The sequence below is a fragment of the Macrotis lagotis genome, chromosome 3 (genome assembly GCF_037893015.1).
Source record: "Macrotis lagotis isolate mMagLag1 chromosome 3, bilby.v1.9.chrom.fasta, whole genome shotgun sequence".
Classification (NCBI taxonomy): domain Eukaryota; kingdom Metazoa; phylum Chordata; class Mammalia; order Peramelemorphia; family Peramelidae; genus Macrotis; species Macrotis lagotis.
This window is the reverse complement of record NC_133660.1, coordinates 280,788,402-280,805,072: the sequence shown is the minus strand read 5'-3', so window position 1 is coordinate 280,805,072 and position 16,671 is coordinate 280,788,402. Positions and strand designations below refer to the sequence as shown.

Sequence of the window (16,671 nt, the reverse complement as noted above, 5' to 3'; positions counted from 1 at the left end):
TGTTTTACAGTGGTTAAACGAGGAGAAGATCATCCAGAGGCTAGTGGGAATTGTCCATCCATCTCAAGAAGAAGATGTAAGTGCTGCTGTTCTGTGAGCTTATTGAGCTTTGTCTTCCCACTCATTGTAGCCTCCCACCAGTCCTGGGGAGAGGAGGCTCCAGGAGTTGCCTTTTACAAGTCACAGACACCCTGGCATGCCGTTTAATTGACTTGCCCAAGATCACTCAGTGGGTAAGGCCTGAGATTGGATTTGAACTCAGGTTTCTGGTTTTTAGAACTAGCACTCTTCACTCTGCTCCCTAAATCCATACTTCTGGGATTGGATTCTTTTCCCCCCATAATAAATATAGCACCAACAGGAGGTATTTTCCATCATGTCCATTACACATGTCAAGAATTTGTCAGGAACAGGATAGCCGAACATGAGAGAACGTGACTTTTATTTTACATCATTGAATATTTGCTGAGCACATTCGCTCAGTTTTGGGGGGTTGGTACATACTACAAAGACACATTCGCTCAGTTTTGGGGGGATTGGCACGTACTACAAAGACAGTTTGCAGTTACATTTGGATTTGATAAACCAGTGTCTCATTATTGCCTCCGAGAAGAGTTCACTTTTGAAGCCTGTGAGCCATGGAGACTGATGCGAAGATGGGCCAGGACCCCAGCCTGAATGAGGGCGAATAACTCAGGGGTCATTTGCTTGATGGTTTTTTATTGTTCAGTAGACCAGGGAGCAAATGCTGGGTTCTGGAAACTGTCTAAGAAAAGCTCCAGCTCCCCAAAGCAGGGTTCCTCATTTCCTTCAAGGCATGGCCCTGCAGGGTGAGCACCAAACCCCCATCCAGGATCCCTCCCAGATTCACAAGAAACAGTTCTGCCTTGTGAATAATTCATTTGAATCCAAAGGAAGCTTAATATTAAAAGGTTGACCATTATTTGGGGATGATTTTCCATTTGTTTTATGTACTAGACTATTAATTTTGAAATCCGCAAAAGTTGTCTCTACTATGCTGTGTTATCTTCTTCTACCTGAATTCAGTGTATCATTGCCTTTCATTCTGCTGAGGCTTTGGGGTCCAGCCACAGTGCAGACATGGGGACTGGGGGGGGGGTCCGGTCACAAGGAGTGCTTTCTTGGTTGAGAAGGGAAGTGCTCCTACCCATGATCAAAGACTGAGAAGGTTGGAAGCCACTTTGACAACAGTCCACGGGACAGGGACAGCACCTGACAAGTCCTCTCACAAGAGTCTATCTACTGGATCTCCTCTCTTGGCCTCTCTCTTCTGTGGGCCTGTGGCCAGGCCTGCTTTGAGTGACCAGTTGGGGGCTGGTAGCTCCCTCTGCCTCCCTCCCTCTTCTCTTCTTCTCTCTGTCTCACTATCTCTCTCCTCTCTGTCTCTCTTCTCTCTTATGTCTCTGTCTCTTTGTCTCTCTGTCTCTCTACTCCTCTCTTCTCTCTCTCTCTCTCTCTCTCTCTCTCTCTCTCTCTCTCTCTCTCTCTCTCTCCCCCTCTCCCCCTCTCCCTGAGCCCTGCTGATGTGAGTTCCTCTTCTCAGAAGTTGTGCTTTTCTCCTTAGCGGCATTCCAACGCCTCGCAGTCCCTCTGTGAAATTATCCGCCTCAGCAGAGACCAGATGTTACAAGTCCAGAACAGTCCAGAACCAGACCCCCTGCTCGCCACTCTAGAAAAGTACGTTCTCATGTTGTGTTGTGTCTTTCCCCTGTCCCAGAGTCAAGGTTTGCTCTTTGGTTTTTTCATTTACTTCTTTGGAGAGTTAGCTCGGTGGGGGTCTCCAGAGATGACTTTCTGAAGAAGCCTGTCATTTGAGCCTCTTCAGTGACCCAGGCCCCTCCTTGGACACGGGCCTGCCTTGGGGCAGCAGTCTAGACGATGGCCTAAAGAACTCTCCTTACATCTTGCCCACAGTACACAGCTTGTGGTGGACACCGTTTTCCTTTATCTGCTTCTTAGAAGTCTTGCCTTTCAGGGCTGAGGGTCTGGCAGCTCTCTCCTCCATGTTGTGGGAAAGCCTTCGAAATGTTGATTGCAGTGGTTTTTCCCTTTGATCTTTCATAATTCCCTTCATTATCAGAGTGACCCATTTGATGGATTCGAGTTGGAGAAATGACCCCTCAAAGTCTACCCTGGTCCTGCTCCCCTAGTCTGTCCCTGGGTTTCTTGGGGGCTTCAGGAGTCCATCTGCTAATTGGCATCACTTGGATAGACCTGACCTGGCAATGAATAGCCTTTCTTGGCTCCCTGAGGCTTTCTAGATTATGGTCCTTGTTTCTCTTTAGAGGGTGATGTTGTCCTAATGTGGAGGATGGAGTGAGGGAGAAGACCCTTAGGGACAGACTGATACTATTTTCCCTCCCTGCTGGAAGGACAGCATTCATTTCCAATTTGCCTGAGGAAGGCCTGCGGCTGGGCTCCCCCTCTGACCCCTGACCCTGTTGACCCTCTTGAGCTTCTCTGGTCGGTTTTTCAATTGGAGACTTTTCAGGGGATGTGTTTCCTTATGAGGGAAGGCCTCTGGTTCTGGAAGCAGAGTGAGAAAAGTTTTCTGAATGTGGCTTATTTTGTCACAAGATGTGGATTACTCTGATTCTTCCTAGGGTGGAAATGATTTGGGGATTACTCATTTGGGATTAGGAAATTAGGCTTTTGTGGAGAATACAGCTTTGATGTAGCTGCCACCATTTCCTAAGAGTTCATACCCTCTGCACTTCAGCCTGAGGAGGTGGAGAAGGTGACTGGGTCTTACGCCTGAGCCTATTTAATAAGAACCTCCTTAGGAAGGTTTAGACATGTCCACTTGAGGTACCACTGAGAGAGGACAGGTGGTGATTGTTGTCAGGGAGCCCCCGCAGGGACTGAAGTGTGCCCATGACCACGAGTCACAGGATTTAAAGAGAGGCAGTTGTGGGGTGAGTGCTCTCCTAGCTGTAAATCCTGGGGCCCCCGTTCTGGCGAGTCTGCGAGAGCACCTACTGTGGGGTGAACCTAGACAGACCCTGTCCTGCCTGGGAACAATCAACCCCACACACAAAGATTGCTTTTGAGTTGTTTCTCTGTTGGATCCAAGTCCATTTGGGGTTTTCCTGGCAGAGACCCTAGAGGCATTTCTATCTCTAGCTCAATTCCCAAGCAGGATCTAGTTCACTCAACTCTTAAGTCTCTTAGGCTGGATTTGAACTCAGGAAGGTGAGTCTTCCAGACTCTTCACTGTGGTGCTACCTCACTGCCCTTGTCTGTCTCTGTGTCTGTCTCTTCCTCCCTGTTCTGAGGAGCTCCAAGTGCCTTGTGTTCAGAATCACCTAACAGAGCAGGGACAAGAGTCAGGGCCAACAGGACAGCCTGGTGCTCCCCATGACACCCTGTGGACAGCTTGCCCTGGACACTTGTGCCTTTTAGGGACTGGGCTGTGACCATTATCCCTGGCCCGCTTCCTTGATTCCTGCCCTGCTGCTCCCCACGAGCTCAGGCTTACACAAGCCCCCTGCACCCTAAAATGCTGTTGCCTTCTGCAGCCTGCTCTTCATTGAAGTTCCATGTTTCTCCCCAATGACTCCTTCTTTCACTGTGGTCTCCCTTTTGTACCAGGCAGTGTATTTTCCTTTACAGAACGATAAACTTCATTCTCTTCCTTCAGTGTCTTGGGAGATCCTGCCTCCGAGTGACTCAGAGCTAGAAGGGGACAGCTTCCGTGTTAGGGGATGCATCTGTGTCCTGAGCCCAGGCATGAGTCAGTCAGGTAGAGCAGGGAGGAGGGGCCTGGCCAGGGCTGACATGCCAGCACTGCCCTCCCATGCGGTCACTCTGTGGTTCTCTGAGCCAGGCTCCCAGAGAGCAGAGTCAGACACAGATTTCCAAAGGGCATGCTGAGGTAGCTCCAGCCGTCCCGTGCATTCCCTTTGGATGGAGACCCAGAGCTGACTGTGTCTCTGTTGGGAACAGCTCTGGTCTCTTGGCCTCCGACTCTCTATCCTTTTCACAAAACCATCTCAAACCATAGTCTCTAGCTAAAAATCGAAGGAAAAGAAGCAGCTAGGTAACTCAGTGGACAGATCACCGATTCTGGAGTCAGGAGGACCTGAGTTCAAATCCAGCCTCAGACACTTAATAATTGCCCAGCTGGATGACCTTGGGCAAGTCACTTAACCTCACTGCCTTGCAAAACCCCCAGCAAATTAAAAAAATAAAAAAAAAAATTTGAGGGAAGTTTGTCAGTGACATTCCTTGATAGAACAGTCTAGGAACCCTGTCAGAACCCGTTCTGCTCCAGATCTCTAAGACAGAATGTAGGGTATGGAGTGCTGAGACTAGTAAGGTACATAACTGTAGTGAAACAGACCTTCTGTGGTCACCATTGGCCACTTTTTGGGAACTGACCATTAGGTTTTTGAGAAGTAAGCCAGGTAAAAGATCGCTGAATGTCCTCTAGCAGAATTCATCTTCTGCCCTGGACATGTGCATAGTCTGGGGACAGGGGACCAGACCATTGTGGGGAGAATGACCTGGCAGAATGACCCAAGAATTCATCTTTGTGTCTTAAAGTGGGGGAGAACCACTCCTAGGATAGAAGGAGGCTGTATTAAGCATAGATCAGGTGAAGTGTGGTTCCAGGAGACCCAAAACAGCAGGTGTTGGTGAGGGAAAGTCAGGAAAGGACACACCAGGCCCCCACTAAGGGTGAGGGGTGTGGGGGAAGCAAGGCCTGGATCTTCTGGGGTCTCTGATCAGGTGCCTGCCAAGAGAAAAGGCAAGGCAATTCCTACTTCAAACATCCAGGTGCTCCCCCCACACACAGTGACCCTGGGAGCTGGGACTGTGGGTATTGTCCCTATTTTACAGAGGCAGGATTTGAACACACACCCTCTCAGATGGGGCAAGCCTTTGTGGAATGCTAGAAAACTTAGAGAAGGCCGTCATGTACAGGAGAGGGGCCTTTTGGTTCCCAGTAAAATGAGGCAATTGTGAAAATAGAGTAGCCCTTTTTACATGATTTTGGTGAGCAAAAAAAAAACACGTTGATTTTTTTTTTTTTCCCACCCGAGGACAGAACAGTGAGAAATCAAAGACTGGAGCCTTTTCCAGGTTATTGATGCTTAAGATACATCCAGTCCTAACTTCATGCTTAGCTGTTGCTGAAAAGCGGTAGAGATTCATTGGCTAAAAGAAAGACATTTTTTTGTACAAAAGCTGCAGCAGCCTCTTCTCCTTCTCTCACCCATTGGCTCTGAGCCACTCTTTGCCTGCCCATCAGGGCGTGGCGCCCTGATGCCAGAAGCCTGGGCAGCCCGCCCTCCTCCAGGGCAGGTGGCCGCTTTCTTCCTGGGACCCTTCCTTCTGCTTAGTTTTGCTCCAGGTGCCTCTGCCTAAGCTTCGGCAGCTCTGCTGCTGGCAGCACCAGCCCCGCATCCTTCTTGCCTTGTGTGGTACAATACAATACTAACAGTGCTCCCCTGCACTTTCTTTTCCTAGGCAAGAGATTATTGAACAGCTTCTATCAAATATTTTTCACAAGGAGAAAAATGAGTCTGCCATTGTCAGTGCAATCCAGATCCTGCTGACCTTGCTGGAGACCAGACGGCCAACGTAAGACTCTTCTCTGCTTTCCGGAGGATCTGGTGGCTGTCCTCGCTTGCATTCTTGCTTTCACAGTCATCTCTGGCAGTGAGCCTTCGTTTTTAGTTTCCTCCATTTCTCTGTGTATCCCACTTGGAGCCAAAAGAGAAATAACAGCCACCCAAAGCAGCCCGCCACAGTAGCCTCCCCTAACCTTAGGGCCTGCCTTAGGCCTGGGCCACTCCCAGCATCCTGTCAGTTGTGTGGATGTTGCTCCTTAGGGTCCTTAGTTTCAGTTCTTCTTGAGAACCTCTTAATTTAGTGTTAGTTTGGGGTAATCACTACCAGGGGCATTATGAGATTTTTCTTGGTCCTTGGCAGGACACTGGCAAACATGAGATGGTGAATGTGCCTTTTGCTTGTGGTAAGCTTCCGTTCAAGTTGGTTTTAACCAGATGACTTATTTGTTCTCATTCTTTGCCACCCCAGAAATTCTGGTCAGTATTCTGGTGTGTATGCTCTTTGTGGCATTGACCCCTTGGAAGGGGGTATATGCTTGCAATGGAATCTGAGGTTTTGAGAATAGGTGAACCAGTTGGCAGTTGTGTCAGCGGCGTGTTGGGTGCCCTCCGTAATGGACTGTTTTGATCTTTTGTCCTTTTTGCCAATTTGAAATATACAGGAGCTAAAACCATAAGGTTGTTTTAATTTGTATTTCTGCTTCTGTTGATGAGAGCATTACAAGTTGCATTAATAGTTTTATAGTTCTTAATAACAGTTCTGTGGAAGAAGCTTTTCATCTCATTTTTTGCAAAATGGCTTTTAGTCTTGTATATTTCTGTTTATTTCTATGTATTTTGTAGCCTCATGACGTTGCCTTATTTCCATAATAGCTGTTCGATTTAATGGATTCATAATCTTCTATTAAATCATGCACCTCTGTGCATGGTTGGTTACAGATTTTCTCCAGCAGGCAGTTTGGGTATTGTTGGGCCCCAGGGATATTTGGGCAGATGGGGAGTGAAGATGTCAGAAATGTTCCTGCTGCTTCTTCAAGGGTTCAGTGCTGTGAGCTCTTCTTTAGATGGCTGTTTTGAGCTAGATGAGGAAACTGAGTCTGAGAGCAGTGTCTCTTAGCTGCCATATGTTTGAGGCAGTTTCTGATTCCACGTCTAGCCTGACCTGTTTCCCTTAAGGAGACTCACGTGTGGCCTGTGGAAGTTATAGAGAATGTGGGTGGACAGGGCAGTGGTTTAAAAGGATGCTCAGGTGGTAGGAAGAGTCAGAGGGTGGACTCCAGGGATGGTCTTACTACTTGAATACTTAAGCCCTGAGATCTAAAGGGGGGGGGGGGGGCTCATCTCCAGGGCCTCTAGAGGTCACAGGCAACTTGGCTGGGGTCCCACAGGCAGAAGGTGGGGGTCTTCCTTAGTCTCTCCCCGTGGGTGATTGGGGAAGGACCATTTGGGCAGTGAGTGTGTCCTTAGGTTAGAGACTAAACAACAGGGAAGGGCCCAAGGTGGCCTGCAGCAACTCTGGAGGGGCTGACCCCCGGAGGAGCAGGGTAGTCTTCAGTAGTCCTGGCTAGATGTGCACATGCCCACCTGCTGCATACACATATGTCAGGGTCTCCTCTAGAGAGGCCCAGGTTCTGTCACATACATTTACCACAATTTGTTTAGCTGGGGCAGGCTTCTTGTGCTGGTAGGGGTGCCCCAGGACCTTGGCACTCAGCCCCACAAAGTTGCTTTCTGTCCCTGCTGAAGGTAGGAGCATTTCCCAGATTAAGCGCTGGGGACTGGAAAACTTTCTGTTGGAGTTTATCAAACCACTTAGGTGATGGCTTCTTCCATTGTCTCCCCTCCAGCTTTGTCAGAAGGACGAGGACAAGGGGAAGCTTTGGGTTTGGTGCCCAGGTTCCCCCAGATGTACACTGGGAGCCCATCCCTGCCCTGGACTTTGGTCAGAGGTGCTGAGTTGGTGAATGTAGGCTTAGGGCTGCATCCCTGGGGTCAAGGAATAATGGAGGACCACAAAGTAGTGGGATCAGAAAGGAGAGTTTGAGGCATCATCATCAAAGCTCGCTTGGTGAGGTCAGGTGTGCCAGTGTCCCCTGCGGGGCAGAGGCCTCTGTTCCACTGCCAGCCTCTCTTTGTTGGTCCTGGAACTGGCTTTTTGAATAGAAAGGGGAACAGGCAGCAGAGGGGGCTTCTGGAGACCAGATTTGAATTCCTAATAAACACTGAGGAATTCCCTCCCTTGTGGGTTGAATCAGCTGGTTTGTCCTGATAGAGGACGAAGGCTCTTAATGTGCTTGTAAAGCACGAGCCCGAATTGTTTGGGTTATCCTGCTACCTCATTTGCTCTCTATTCAGTTTTCATGTATTTTCAGTTTCAGATTCTCATTTCCTTTCACCCTTTCCCCCACCCACTGAGAGGGTGAAATACAAAATCTATCGACCAATATAAGTCATTCAAAACATTTATTATCTCTGTTTATTAAAAATGAAAGAAAAAAAGAAAAAAGTCTTCTTCAGCCTGCCTCTGAACCCATTGGCTCTCCTTCTGGAGGAGGATTGCATACATCATCCAGAGCCCTCTGCATCTGTCCTGAATCTGTATTGATGAGTGCAGCCGGCTTCCACAAATGAATGGGCAGGGACTAAGAAGGGAAGGCCTTGGCTGTCTGTTGGGCTGGGTCTACTGGATGAGTCCTACCTTCCAAAATTAGCATATGACAACTTAATCTTAGATGTTCTTCTTTGAAGGAACAGAAAGATTTGCTTTGAAATATTAGCATGAATTTCTTTATTTTGAATTATTTCAGAAATTTATTTCAGATGACTTTGATTTTTCAGATTTGAAGGCCATATAGAAATCTGCCCTCCAGGCATGAGTCACTCTGCATATTCAGTCAACAAGAGTGTGCTGGAAGCCATCCGAGGAAGACTCTCAGCTTTCCATGAACTCTTGCTGGAGCCGCCCAAGGTAAGTCAGCCGTGGTGGACTCCTTGGTTCTGAACTCAGACCCTCAAGGGCCATCTTGTTCTCACCAACTCCTTTACTTATCTGCAGTTAACCATGATTATACACTAAAACATCTCACTGAATTGTGAGGGACACCCTGCCAGCTGCCACTCTGATTACTGCTAATACAGAATACCTTAATTTCTGATGGACTGTTTGATGCCCTTCATTGGTTAGAAGGAGATGAGCAGAGCCTCTCACTTTTAAAAGATTGGGCATTTTTCAACAGTCATTCCTCTCATATTTTGGTGCATTCAGTCCTCATCTCTGAGCTCATTCATTCAGCAGCTGACAGTCTTTGAGGTGCCCGGGGGTGGGGTGGGGGTGGGGCGGGGCGCACCAATCTCTTAATCAACAAGAGAGACTTGAAGGGTTTTCATTTTTCATCTGTTCAATTAAGGCCTTTGGGAATGAATGGAGAAAAAGCTCAAAGTTTATTCTGACACACCTCCTTATAGGTGTGAACCATAAGGTGTGGCTAATACATGGGGATCTTCTGGGGGAGTCCAGACCCCTTCTGAAAGGTTGATAGTGGAGGGGCAGCCCTTGTCATCTCAGCCCAGATCCTTGTGTTTGGGTTTTCTCTTGAGCACACAGCTGTCTCCCTGGGAGAGGACAGAAAGGAACTTTAGTCTCAACCAGTCTTGCGGTGGTATAATCTTGGGTTGACATCCAGGGTCTGGATCTCTCCAGGAATTGGTTGGGAATTGGTTATTGTTAGTTAATGAATAAATATGATACAAATTTTTTACTTTACCAGCAGTTTGGAAATGGTTCTATTCAAAATAATTTCAAAATATTCTCAACTTGGAGTATTCTGTTTAAGAGTGTGTTTTTTGGAATGAATGTTGTTTCTAAGGTTTTCTGGATTCTAATATCTTAGAAATCAGTGGTGGTGCTTTCTGTCTGGTGTTCTCCGTGGTTCTGTGCTAACTTCAGGTGTCTTTTCTCTGCATGATATTGGGGGGATGCTGAATGTCCCTTGGGCCAGAATTGAACACAGCCTCAAGGTGGCTCTAGATCAGGGATCAGCCTAGGTGATGACCAAAGCCCACAGTGGCTTCCAGGGTGCAGACCCAGAAAGGACCGGCAGCTGGCTCTTTTTGCCTCTGTTTTCAATGGAACAGCCACTTGACACTTGGTAGAGATATCCTTCTGGGCTTTGGGACTGTGCTCCCAGAAGAAGGCCAGCTACTGTGAGCTCCCCCTGAAAGGTAGTAAAGTTTGTATGCAGGTGGGAGGCTTTATTGAAGCCTCTTAGACTGGTTCTGGGCACCACAGGGTCTTGACCTATTTTGTGGCCCAGTCCAGAGAAGCCTGTGGACCTCCTAAAAAACAGGAGGTGTACCTGCTTAAAAGAAAATACATAGGATTGCATTGCAGTACAGATGTCAAATTCATTCTCTGAACTCTTTCCCTATTTTTACTTGCTCCATGGTTTTCAGGAATTTTAAATACTTCAAAGTTTGGGTTCAGCTGGTATATACTGTTTGTAAAATGGGAATTATGGACATGTAAAAGTAGGAAGTAATTTGCTGAATAAAGATGGGGCGTGGGGCAAGGAGGTAGAGTGGAGTTTGCTGATCTGATGGTATTGGGGGGAGGGGGAGAGTTATCTTTTTTTTAGCCAGTTTACCTGTAAAATTTCTCGATTTCTCGTTGTAATTTTGAGGCTTGACTTGTAGAAATTCTTTCCTTTTTTCTTCTTCAGATTGATGGGATTGAATTCAATGACTTTGAGCCCCTTTCAGCTGCACATCCTTTGAACAAGAAAGTCATTTTTTGCTTATTAGTTTAGTGTCTCTGTGATCATTCATAAGTTACTATATCTATGGCCATCTCAGGGAGCTTATTGGGAATCAATCCTGGCCTGAAGATTAATTTTTTTTGCCCTGAAAAATTCGAGCCAGTTTGTACATTAATCAATTTATGGGAAGTGATCATTGAATTGAGAGCAGTAGTGTTTTTCTCGCTTCAGAAAAGTGTCATGAAGACAACATGGGGTGTGTTGGACCCTCCTGTGGGGAACACTCGCTTGAATGTGATCCGGCTGATCTCGAGCCTCCTCCAGACCAACACAAACAGTGTCAATGTGGACCTCATGGAACTGAACAGCATCGGTGTGATACTGGTAAGGATGCATCCTCTTCTCCCATTGGCCTCCATGACTCTGTGCCAATCTGCTCTTGGGTTCACTGGGGAGTGCTTCTGAGGATTACATTCTAGAAGCTTGGGTTTACACAGCTCTCACCTCCTCATATCCTTAGTAAACTCCCAAAGAGTCCATCTGTCCATTTGTCCGTGTTCATGGGGCTGTCTAGGCCAGAATTGTTTAGTGTGTTCTGTCCAGAACCTTTGCTGTGAGATCAGGGGCTGTGCCCTGAGCAGACCCTCTTTCAGGAATCACTTGTGGATGTTCACCTCAGGTGTCACTCCCCTTCTTTCCACTCGTGGTCATCATCTCTCCCTCGTACTTCCTGGCCTCCCCGACTCTAGTCTCCCTTATCCATTCCATCCTCCATACAACCAAAGAACATTTTCTGAATCTCAGTTCTGACCTGGTCAGAGCCTCCCACTTACCTTGAAGTTCCTCAGTTGGACATTGGAAGCCCTTTGTCACTTGGCTCACTTGGCCAGCCCCACTCCCAGCCTTTGTCCTGACTGTTCCCTGGGCCTGGGATGCCTCCTCCAGATCGTCTTGTCCCTCATTTCCTTCCTAGTTAGCCCAAGGGCCATCTCCAGGAAAAGGCCATCAGGCCATTTGTCTTTCCCCTCCCCACATGCCTTGGATTCCGTTTGCATGTATTTGTGCACAGGCACATGTATACTTGTATGTTGACAGGTTGGCTCCTTCAGTAGAATCTTAAGTTCCTGGAGGGTAGAGGTTGCCTCCTCTCTGCCTTCCCGCTGGTTGGTTGGTGGCTGTGCTTAGGCCAGGGAAGTCCACATGGGAATTGTGCAGTCTTTATTTTCCTTCCTTGACTTGCTAGGGCTAGTGGCTTCTATCAGATGATCAAATATTGATAACAGATATAATGGAAAAGAGTTTGTATGATCTCATTTTTTACAAGCATATTGACAAAGGAAACCACAAACAAAAGAATCCCCAAGTAGGACTGTATCTTATCTTACATGAAAGGGTAAGAAATGTGACTTTGTCTCCATCTCCTTCCGTGGGGGGAGTCAGTAAGAGTCATTCTTACCTTTGTTCTCTGATCTGGTTTCTTCTCTCATTCTAATTAGTATTGTCTAGAAAGTGAACAGTAGCCATAACCCACAGAATTCTGGCTGCTCAGCACACAGAAGAAAAATACGGTTTTGCAGCATCATTAAATTCAGGCTGATGGCGGTCCTTTTGGTAGGATTGTTTTCAGTCCCTCATTGGAATGTCCGAATTTGACTGAGGCTTTCTTCTTTTGGTCAGTCCCCCATTCCCAGAGCATGGCTCTCAGGCTGTCTGTGAGCAGGCAAGGTGTTCCCCATGTGCCTTTGGCTGAGGCTGCAAGGTTTGCAGACCAGGAGCTCGGTGGGGAATGGTCACACTGCTCAGGAAGACTGGCCGCTGCAATGGCGCAATGTGTTGTGTGCATGTGTGCCCGTGTGCCCGTGGGCACCTATCATTGAAACCCCTTCCTTCTGTCGGGAGCTTCTCATTGCCAGATGCTTTATGCTCTTCCTTTGAGACTCTGTGAAAATCCTCATGGACCCATAGCGTGGACAGACCTTTTTTTTACCGTCCAGGCTGATTGTTCATTTAAGTGTGATTTATGCTGAAACCCTCCATTTTCACTTTGTAGACATACCATGGCTGCTGATTGAATTTCCTTTAGTGAAATTGTGTTTCAAATTCATTATCTGTATGGTGGACTAAGAATTTTAAAATCAAGCCTTTTTTTTTTTTGGGCAGGATATGTTCTTCAAATACACATGGAATAACTTTTTACATACTCAAGTAGAAATCTGTATTGCCTTGATTCTTGCAAGTCCTTTTGAAAGTCCAGAAAATGGCACCGTTACGGATGAAGATTCCACTGGTGACAATCTTTTACTGAGACATGTAAGACTCTTCTCATGCTTCCTTTTTTTGTTTTTTTATTGACATTTTATTTTTCCAATTACATGTTATGAAAGTTTTTCAACATTTGCCTGCATGCCTAGGCATATTTTTAAGTTATATAATTTCCTTCCACCTTTCCTTCCCACCCCTTCCCCTCAGCAGCAACCAGTCGGGTGAATATTGTGCATACACATTTGTGCTAAACATGTTGACAAATTAGTCATTTTCGGTATGAGGAGTTAAGGATGAAGGGAAAGAAAAAAGCATTGAATAAGAAAGAAATACATAAGAGAAATTTTTAAAAGAGTGAATGTAATCTTCATCAGATTCTTAAAGGGGTGTTTTTTGGTTTGGTTTGGTTTTTCTTCCTCTGGACAGGGATAGCATTGTCCATAGCAGGTCTTCTAGGGTTTTCCTAGCTCTCTGGACTGCTGCGAGAGCTGCTTCCATCAGGGTTGATCATCTTACAGTGTTGTTGATAATGTGTACATTGTTCCCTTGGCTCTACTCCCTTTGTTCAGCATCAGTTCCTGTAATTTGTCCCATGCTTCTCTAGAGTCCAACCATTCATGGTTTCTTATAGAACAATAATATTCCATAATATTCATATACCATAGCTTGTTCAACCTTCCCCCAGTTGATGGGCATCCCCTCAATTTCCAGTTCTTTGCTGAGGCTTCTTTTTTTGTGGGGAGTGCCATGGGCGATTTCAGAGTTTGGATTCCTTCACCTCCTGAAGTCTCCACTAAATAACATGTCTGTGCAGAGATGGCCTCTGGGGGTCATGGGGCAGTTTGTTTTTATCCTCAACTGGTTCCCATTAGGAATAAGGCTGTTTTGGTTGGTCTCCTTTCTGACTTGAGTTTCCTAGTTGATCCCAACCTTGAAGAAACAAGTCTTTTCTCTTTGAATTTCCAGATGAGTTTGACTTGCTGAAATGAGAAATCCTGTCTTTGACTATTTGTTGTGACCTGGGGACCTTTTGTGATTGGTTAGAGTCCCATTCGTTTTGCTTATAGGATCTTTATTCTTTCCTTTGTTGGATGTTTAAATTATGCATAGTATTCTGTGACTAAAATGACTTCATTCAGAAACCAGTGTGCTTTTATGGGAAATACATTTCAATGTTAACTGGAATCTTTCTTTCTCTCTTTAAAAAAAACCAACCAGCTGTTTCTTAAGTGCCAGTTAGTGGAACGAATACTTGAAGCCTGGGAAATGAATGAGAAGAAGCAGTGAGTAATCCAATTTTCTCACTTGGAAATATATTTGAATTTGTGAATTGAATTAGTCAGTAGGTCCTAAACTCCAGAAAGCTTTCAGTATTGGAAACTGGGACCCAAAGCCTGGGAATGGCCCCCACTCACTTGTGGGTCCAAGCTAGAGGCAATGAGGAATGTGGCTTTGTAACTTTTAGTTATGGAGTTGGTCAGTAGTCAGACTTGCCAGGATACGACTCTTCTGCCTCTAGTAATCCCTCGTATTATTGGGGACCCTCTGACATTGGTACCCACATACTTGTCTTCACTGTTTGTTCTTTGATGCTTGAATTGACTTTCATAGAAAACAAGAATTTTCCTAACTTAGCTGTGGAAAACCATGGAGATTCCCTGGAAGAAGATTGAGAAAATTGAGGGGTGCCATGAATCTGCCTTGAGCACATCTGGCTAGTGTCCTGGTCTGGTTAACTTAACCCAAAGAAAAGTGTCACTGAGCTCGAGCATCTTTCCATCATTAAAGGAGGAGGTTTACAATTAGACAGTTGATGGAATCAGATGGATGAAGAGGCCTCCTGCTCTGCTCTGCTGCCCAGCAGCCCTGCCCCGGGTCTTAGGCCCTGCCCCTCAAGACTTATGAAACAACAGATTCTGGCCAGGGGGTTCCTTCCACAAACTTGGTCATTCACCAGTTCGGCCACGACTTTCCTGCTTATTATCAGCAGACCTGGGGCTCACTGCCTTCTCTCTTTCAGAGCCGAAGGAGGACGGCGCCATGGCTACATGGGCCACTTGACGAGGATCGCGAACTGCGTGGTGCACAGTGCAGACAAGGGGCCAAACAGTGCAGCTGTGCAGCAGCTGATCAAAGGTGAGCTGAGTTTGGGCTTGGGAATCATGATCGTTGGGCTATTTTGAGACATGAAAAAAACGTTCCCTTTCTTATTTTTAATGTCTGATTTTAGTGAAATTTTGGTGAATTTTTCACAAGTGATGGCCATGGTTGTGACGGGGTGCTTAGCCCTTTAAAAAAACAAAACCCAGTATTTTGAGAATCATTTTGCTCTTCTCAGGGGTCCTTTGCAGTCCCATGTACACATTAGTCTGAGGTGGGCTTAGGTCTCCCCAGGCTTCCAAAGATGGGCCCATGACCCACATGGGTGGAAGAGCTTTGTTTTAGCTCATTGATCACTCCTGCAGGAATGTCCAGGGTTCTCTTGCTAGCCATTGGCTTCTGTTGCTTTTGGTCAACATTCTGGCCTTCCCTCTGGTTGCTCTGTCCTATGGGATGTTGGGGTGACTTGCTATGTGGTTTGAGTGATCTCTGATAGCCAGGGCTGAGGCTGGATTTGTTCCAGATGGAAAAGTAGTATGTCATGTGGAGGCACCAACTGGTCAGTCTGGCCTTAGCCTTCCTGAGGAAACCTGGGCTGGGATCCAGTTAGGTATCGCAGCAAATGAAGAACTTCCTGGACATCCCATAAGGTTGAGGGACGTCCTGAAAGGGGACAGGCACACCCTTAGTGGAGGCCCCCCGAGGACTCACACAGAGTCTGACTGTGGGTGATGCTGCTTCTCTCCATTTTCCAGAGCTTCCAGATGACATCAGAGAACGATGGGAGACCTTCTGCACCAGCTCTTTAGGGGAGACGAACAAACGGAACACGGTGGACCTGGTACGTTGGAGGAGGTGGGAGCGGTGACCTCGGCAAGGTGCCAGGGGCACAACCCTCTCCCACAAGAAGGGCAAGCATTCATGTGGCGTCTCCTCAGTGCTTTGCACTGGGCTGAGTGCTTTGCAAATATGATCTCAGGTGATCCTCACAGCAACCCCACAAAGTAGGTGCTCATTGTGTCCCCATTTTACAGTCGAGGAAACTGAGGCATACAGTGGCGATGTGACTTGCCTAGGGTCCCATACCTCATCAGTGCCTGAGGCCAGACTAGAATTTGGGTCTTTCTGATTCTAGGTCCCATGTGCTGTGGTGCTTGAGGGACCTGGTAGTATGTTTTAACCAAAGATGGATTAGTTCAAAGGGAAAGAAGAAAAAAAGCCCGAGTTCTTCTCTGGCTTCAGAATCTCCATTTTTTAGATTGCAGATGCTCCCAGCCCTCTGGTTTGTTATCAGGGATCCCTGATACTCCCCCTCGGAGGTTTGTCTTCTAGTCAGCTCTTTGTAACTTTGGCTTTCCCTGAGACACAGATTTGGAGTGCAGATGTCCTTGTGCTTTTTTGGGGGACTGCCACCTTCCTGACCCCAAACCAGAGCAGTCCATCTGGTCCTTTGCTTTATTTGCCACCAGTGAGGCAAGGTATTTACTACCTGGGCTCTCCAGAGCACTCTGAGACCTCACGCTGGCTCCATTGGTTTGTCTGAGGGAGAGTGGCATCCCTGAATTCCCTCAAGTTGTCTCCAAAATGGGGCTCCTTCAGTAGAAGGAGGTAGGTGTCCCCTAATTTTAGGTTATTGAAATAATGAAACCATTTAGGGAGGCAACTCTATTAGCTTTGATTTTTAAAATGTAACCTTTTATGATGGTCTTTGAAAGGTACTATAGGCCATTGTTACCCTGTCATGGGATTCACTTCATGTAATTTTAATAAAAGTAGTTTTCCTTGAGAACATCCGTGAGCTCACAGTGAGTAAAGCCAGTGAGCCTGGATGCTAAGACAAGGGCATGTTCCCTGTATTCAGTCAGCTATGACATGTGAAGCAAGGTCTCTGCTGTTCCTCAGCCTCTTCAATTCTGAGCGGTGTGGATCCCCTGGGAAGCAAGAGGCCCCACAGCTCG

General features: G+C 46.7%; 1 protein-coding gene across 5 annotated transcripts in view; it reads left to right on the top strand.

The window, feature by feature from the left end:
• PPP6R3 (protein phosphatase 6 regulatory subunit 3) overlaps positions 1 to 16,671 on the top strand; it is a 76,798-nt gene that overhangs the window by 39,954 nt on the left and 20,173 nt on the right. For all 5 annotated transcript variants that reach the window (XM_074230897.1, XM_074230896.1, XM_074230899.1 and 2 more), the window contains 9 exons: positions 11 to 76; positions 1,586 to 1,698; positions 5,494 to 5,607; positions 8,436 to 8,565; positions 10,583 to 10,735; positions 12,512 to 12,661; positions 13,832 to 13,896; positions 14,634 to 14,749; positions 15,469 to 15,554. In XM_074230897.1, coding sequence (XP_074086998.1) covers positions 11 to 76; positions 1,586 to 1,698; positions 5,494 to 5,607; positions 8,436 to 8,565; positions 10,583 to 10,735; positions 12,512 to 12,661; positions 13,832 to 13,896; positions 14,634 to 14,749; positions 15,469 to 15,554 — 993 coding nt within the window. The remainder of the gene's footprint in view (positions 1 to 10; positions 77 to 1,585; positions 1,699 to 5,493; positions 5,608 to 8,435; positions 8,566 to 10,582; positions 10,736 to 12,511; positions 12,662 to 13,831; positions 13,897 to 14,633; positions 14,750 to 15,468; positions 15,555 to 16,671) is intronic.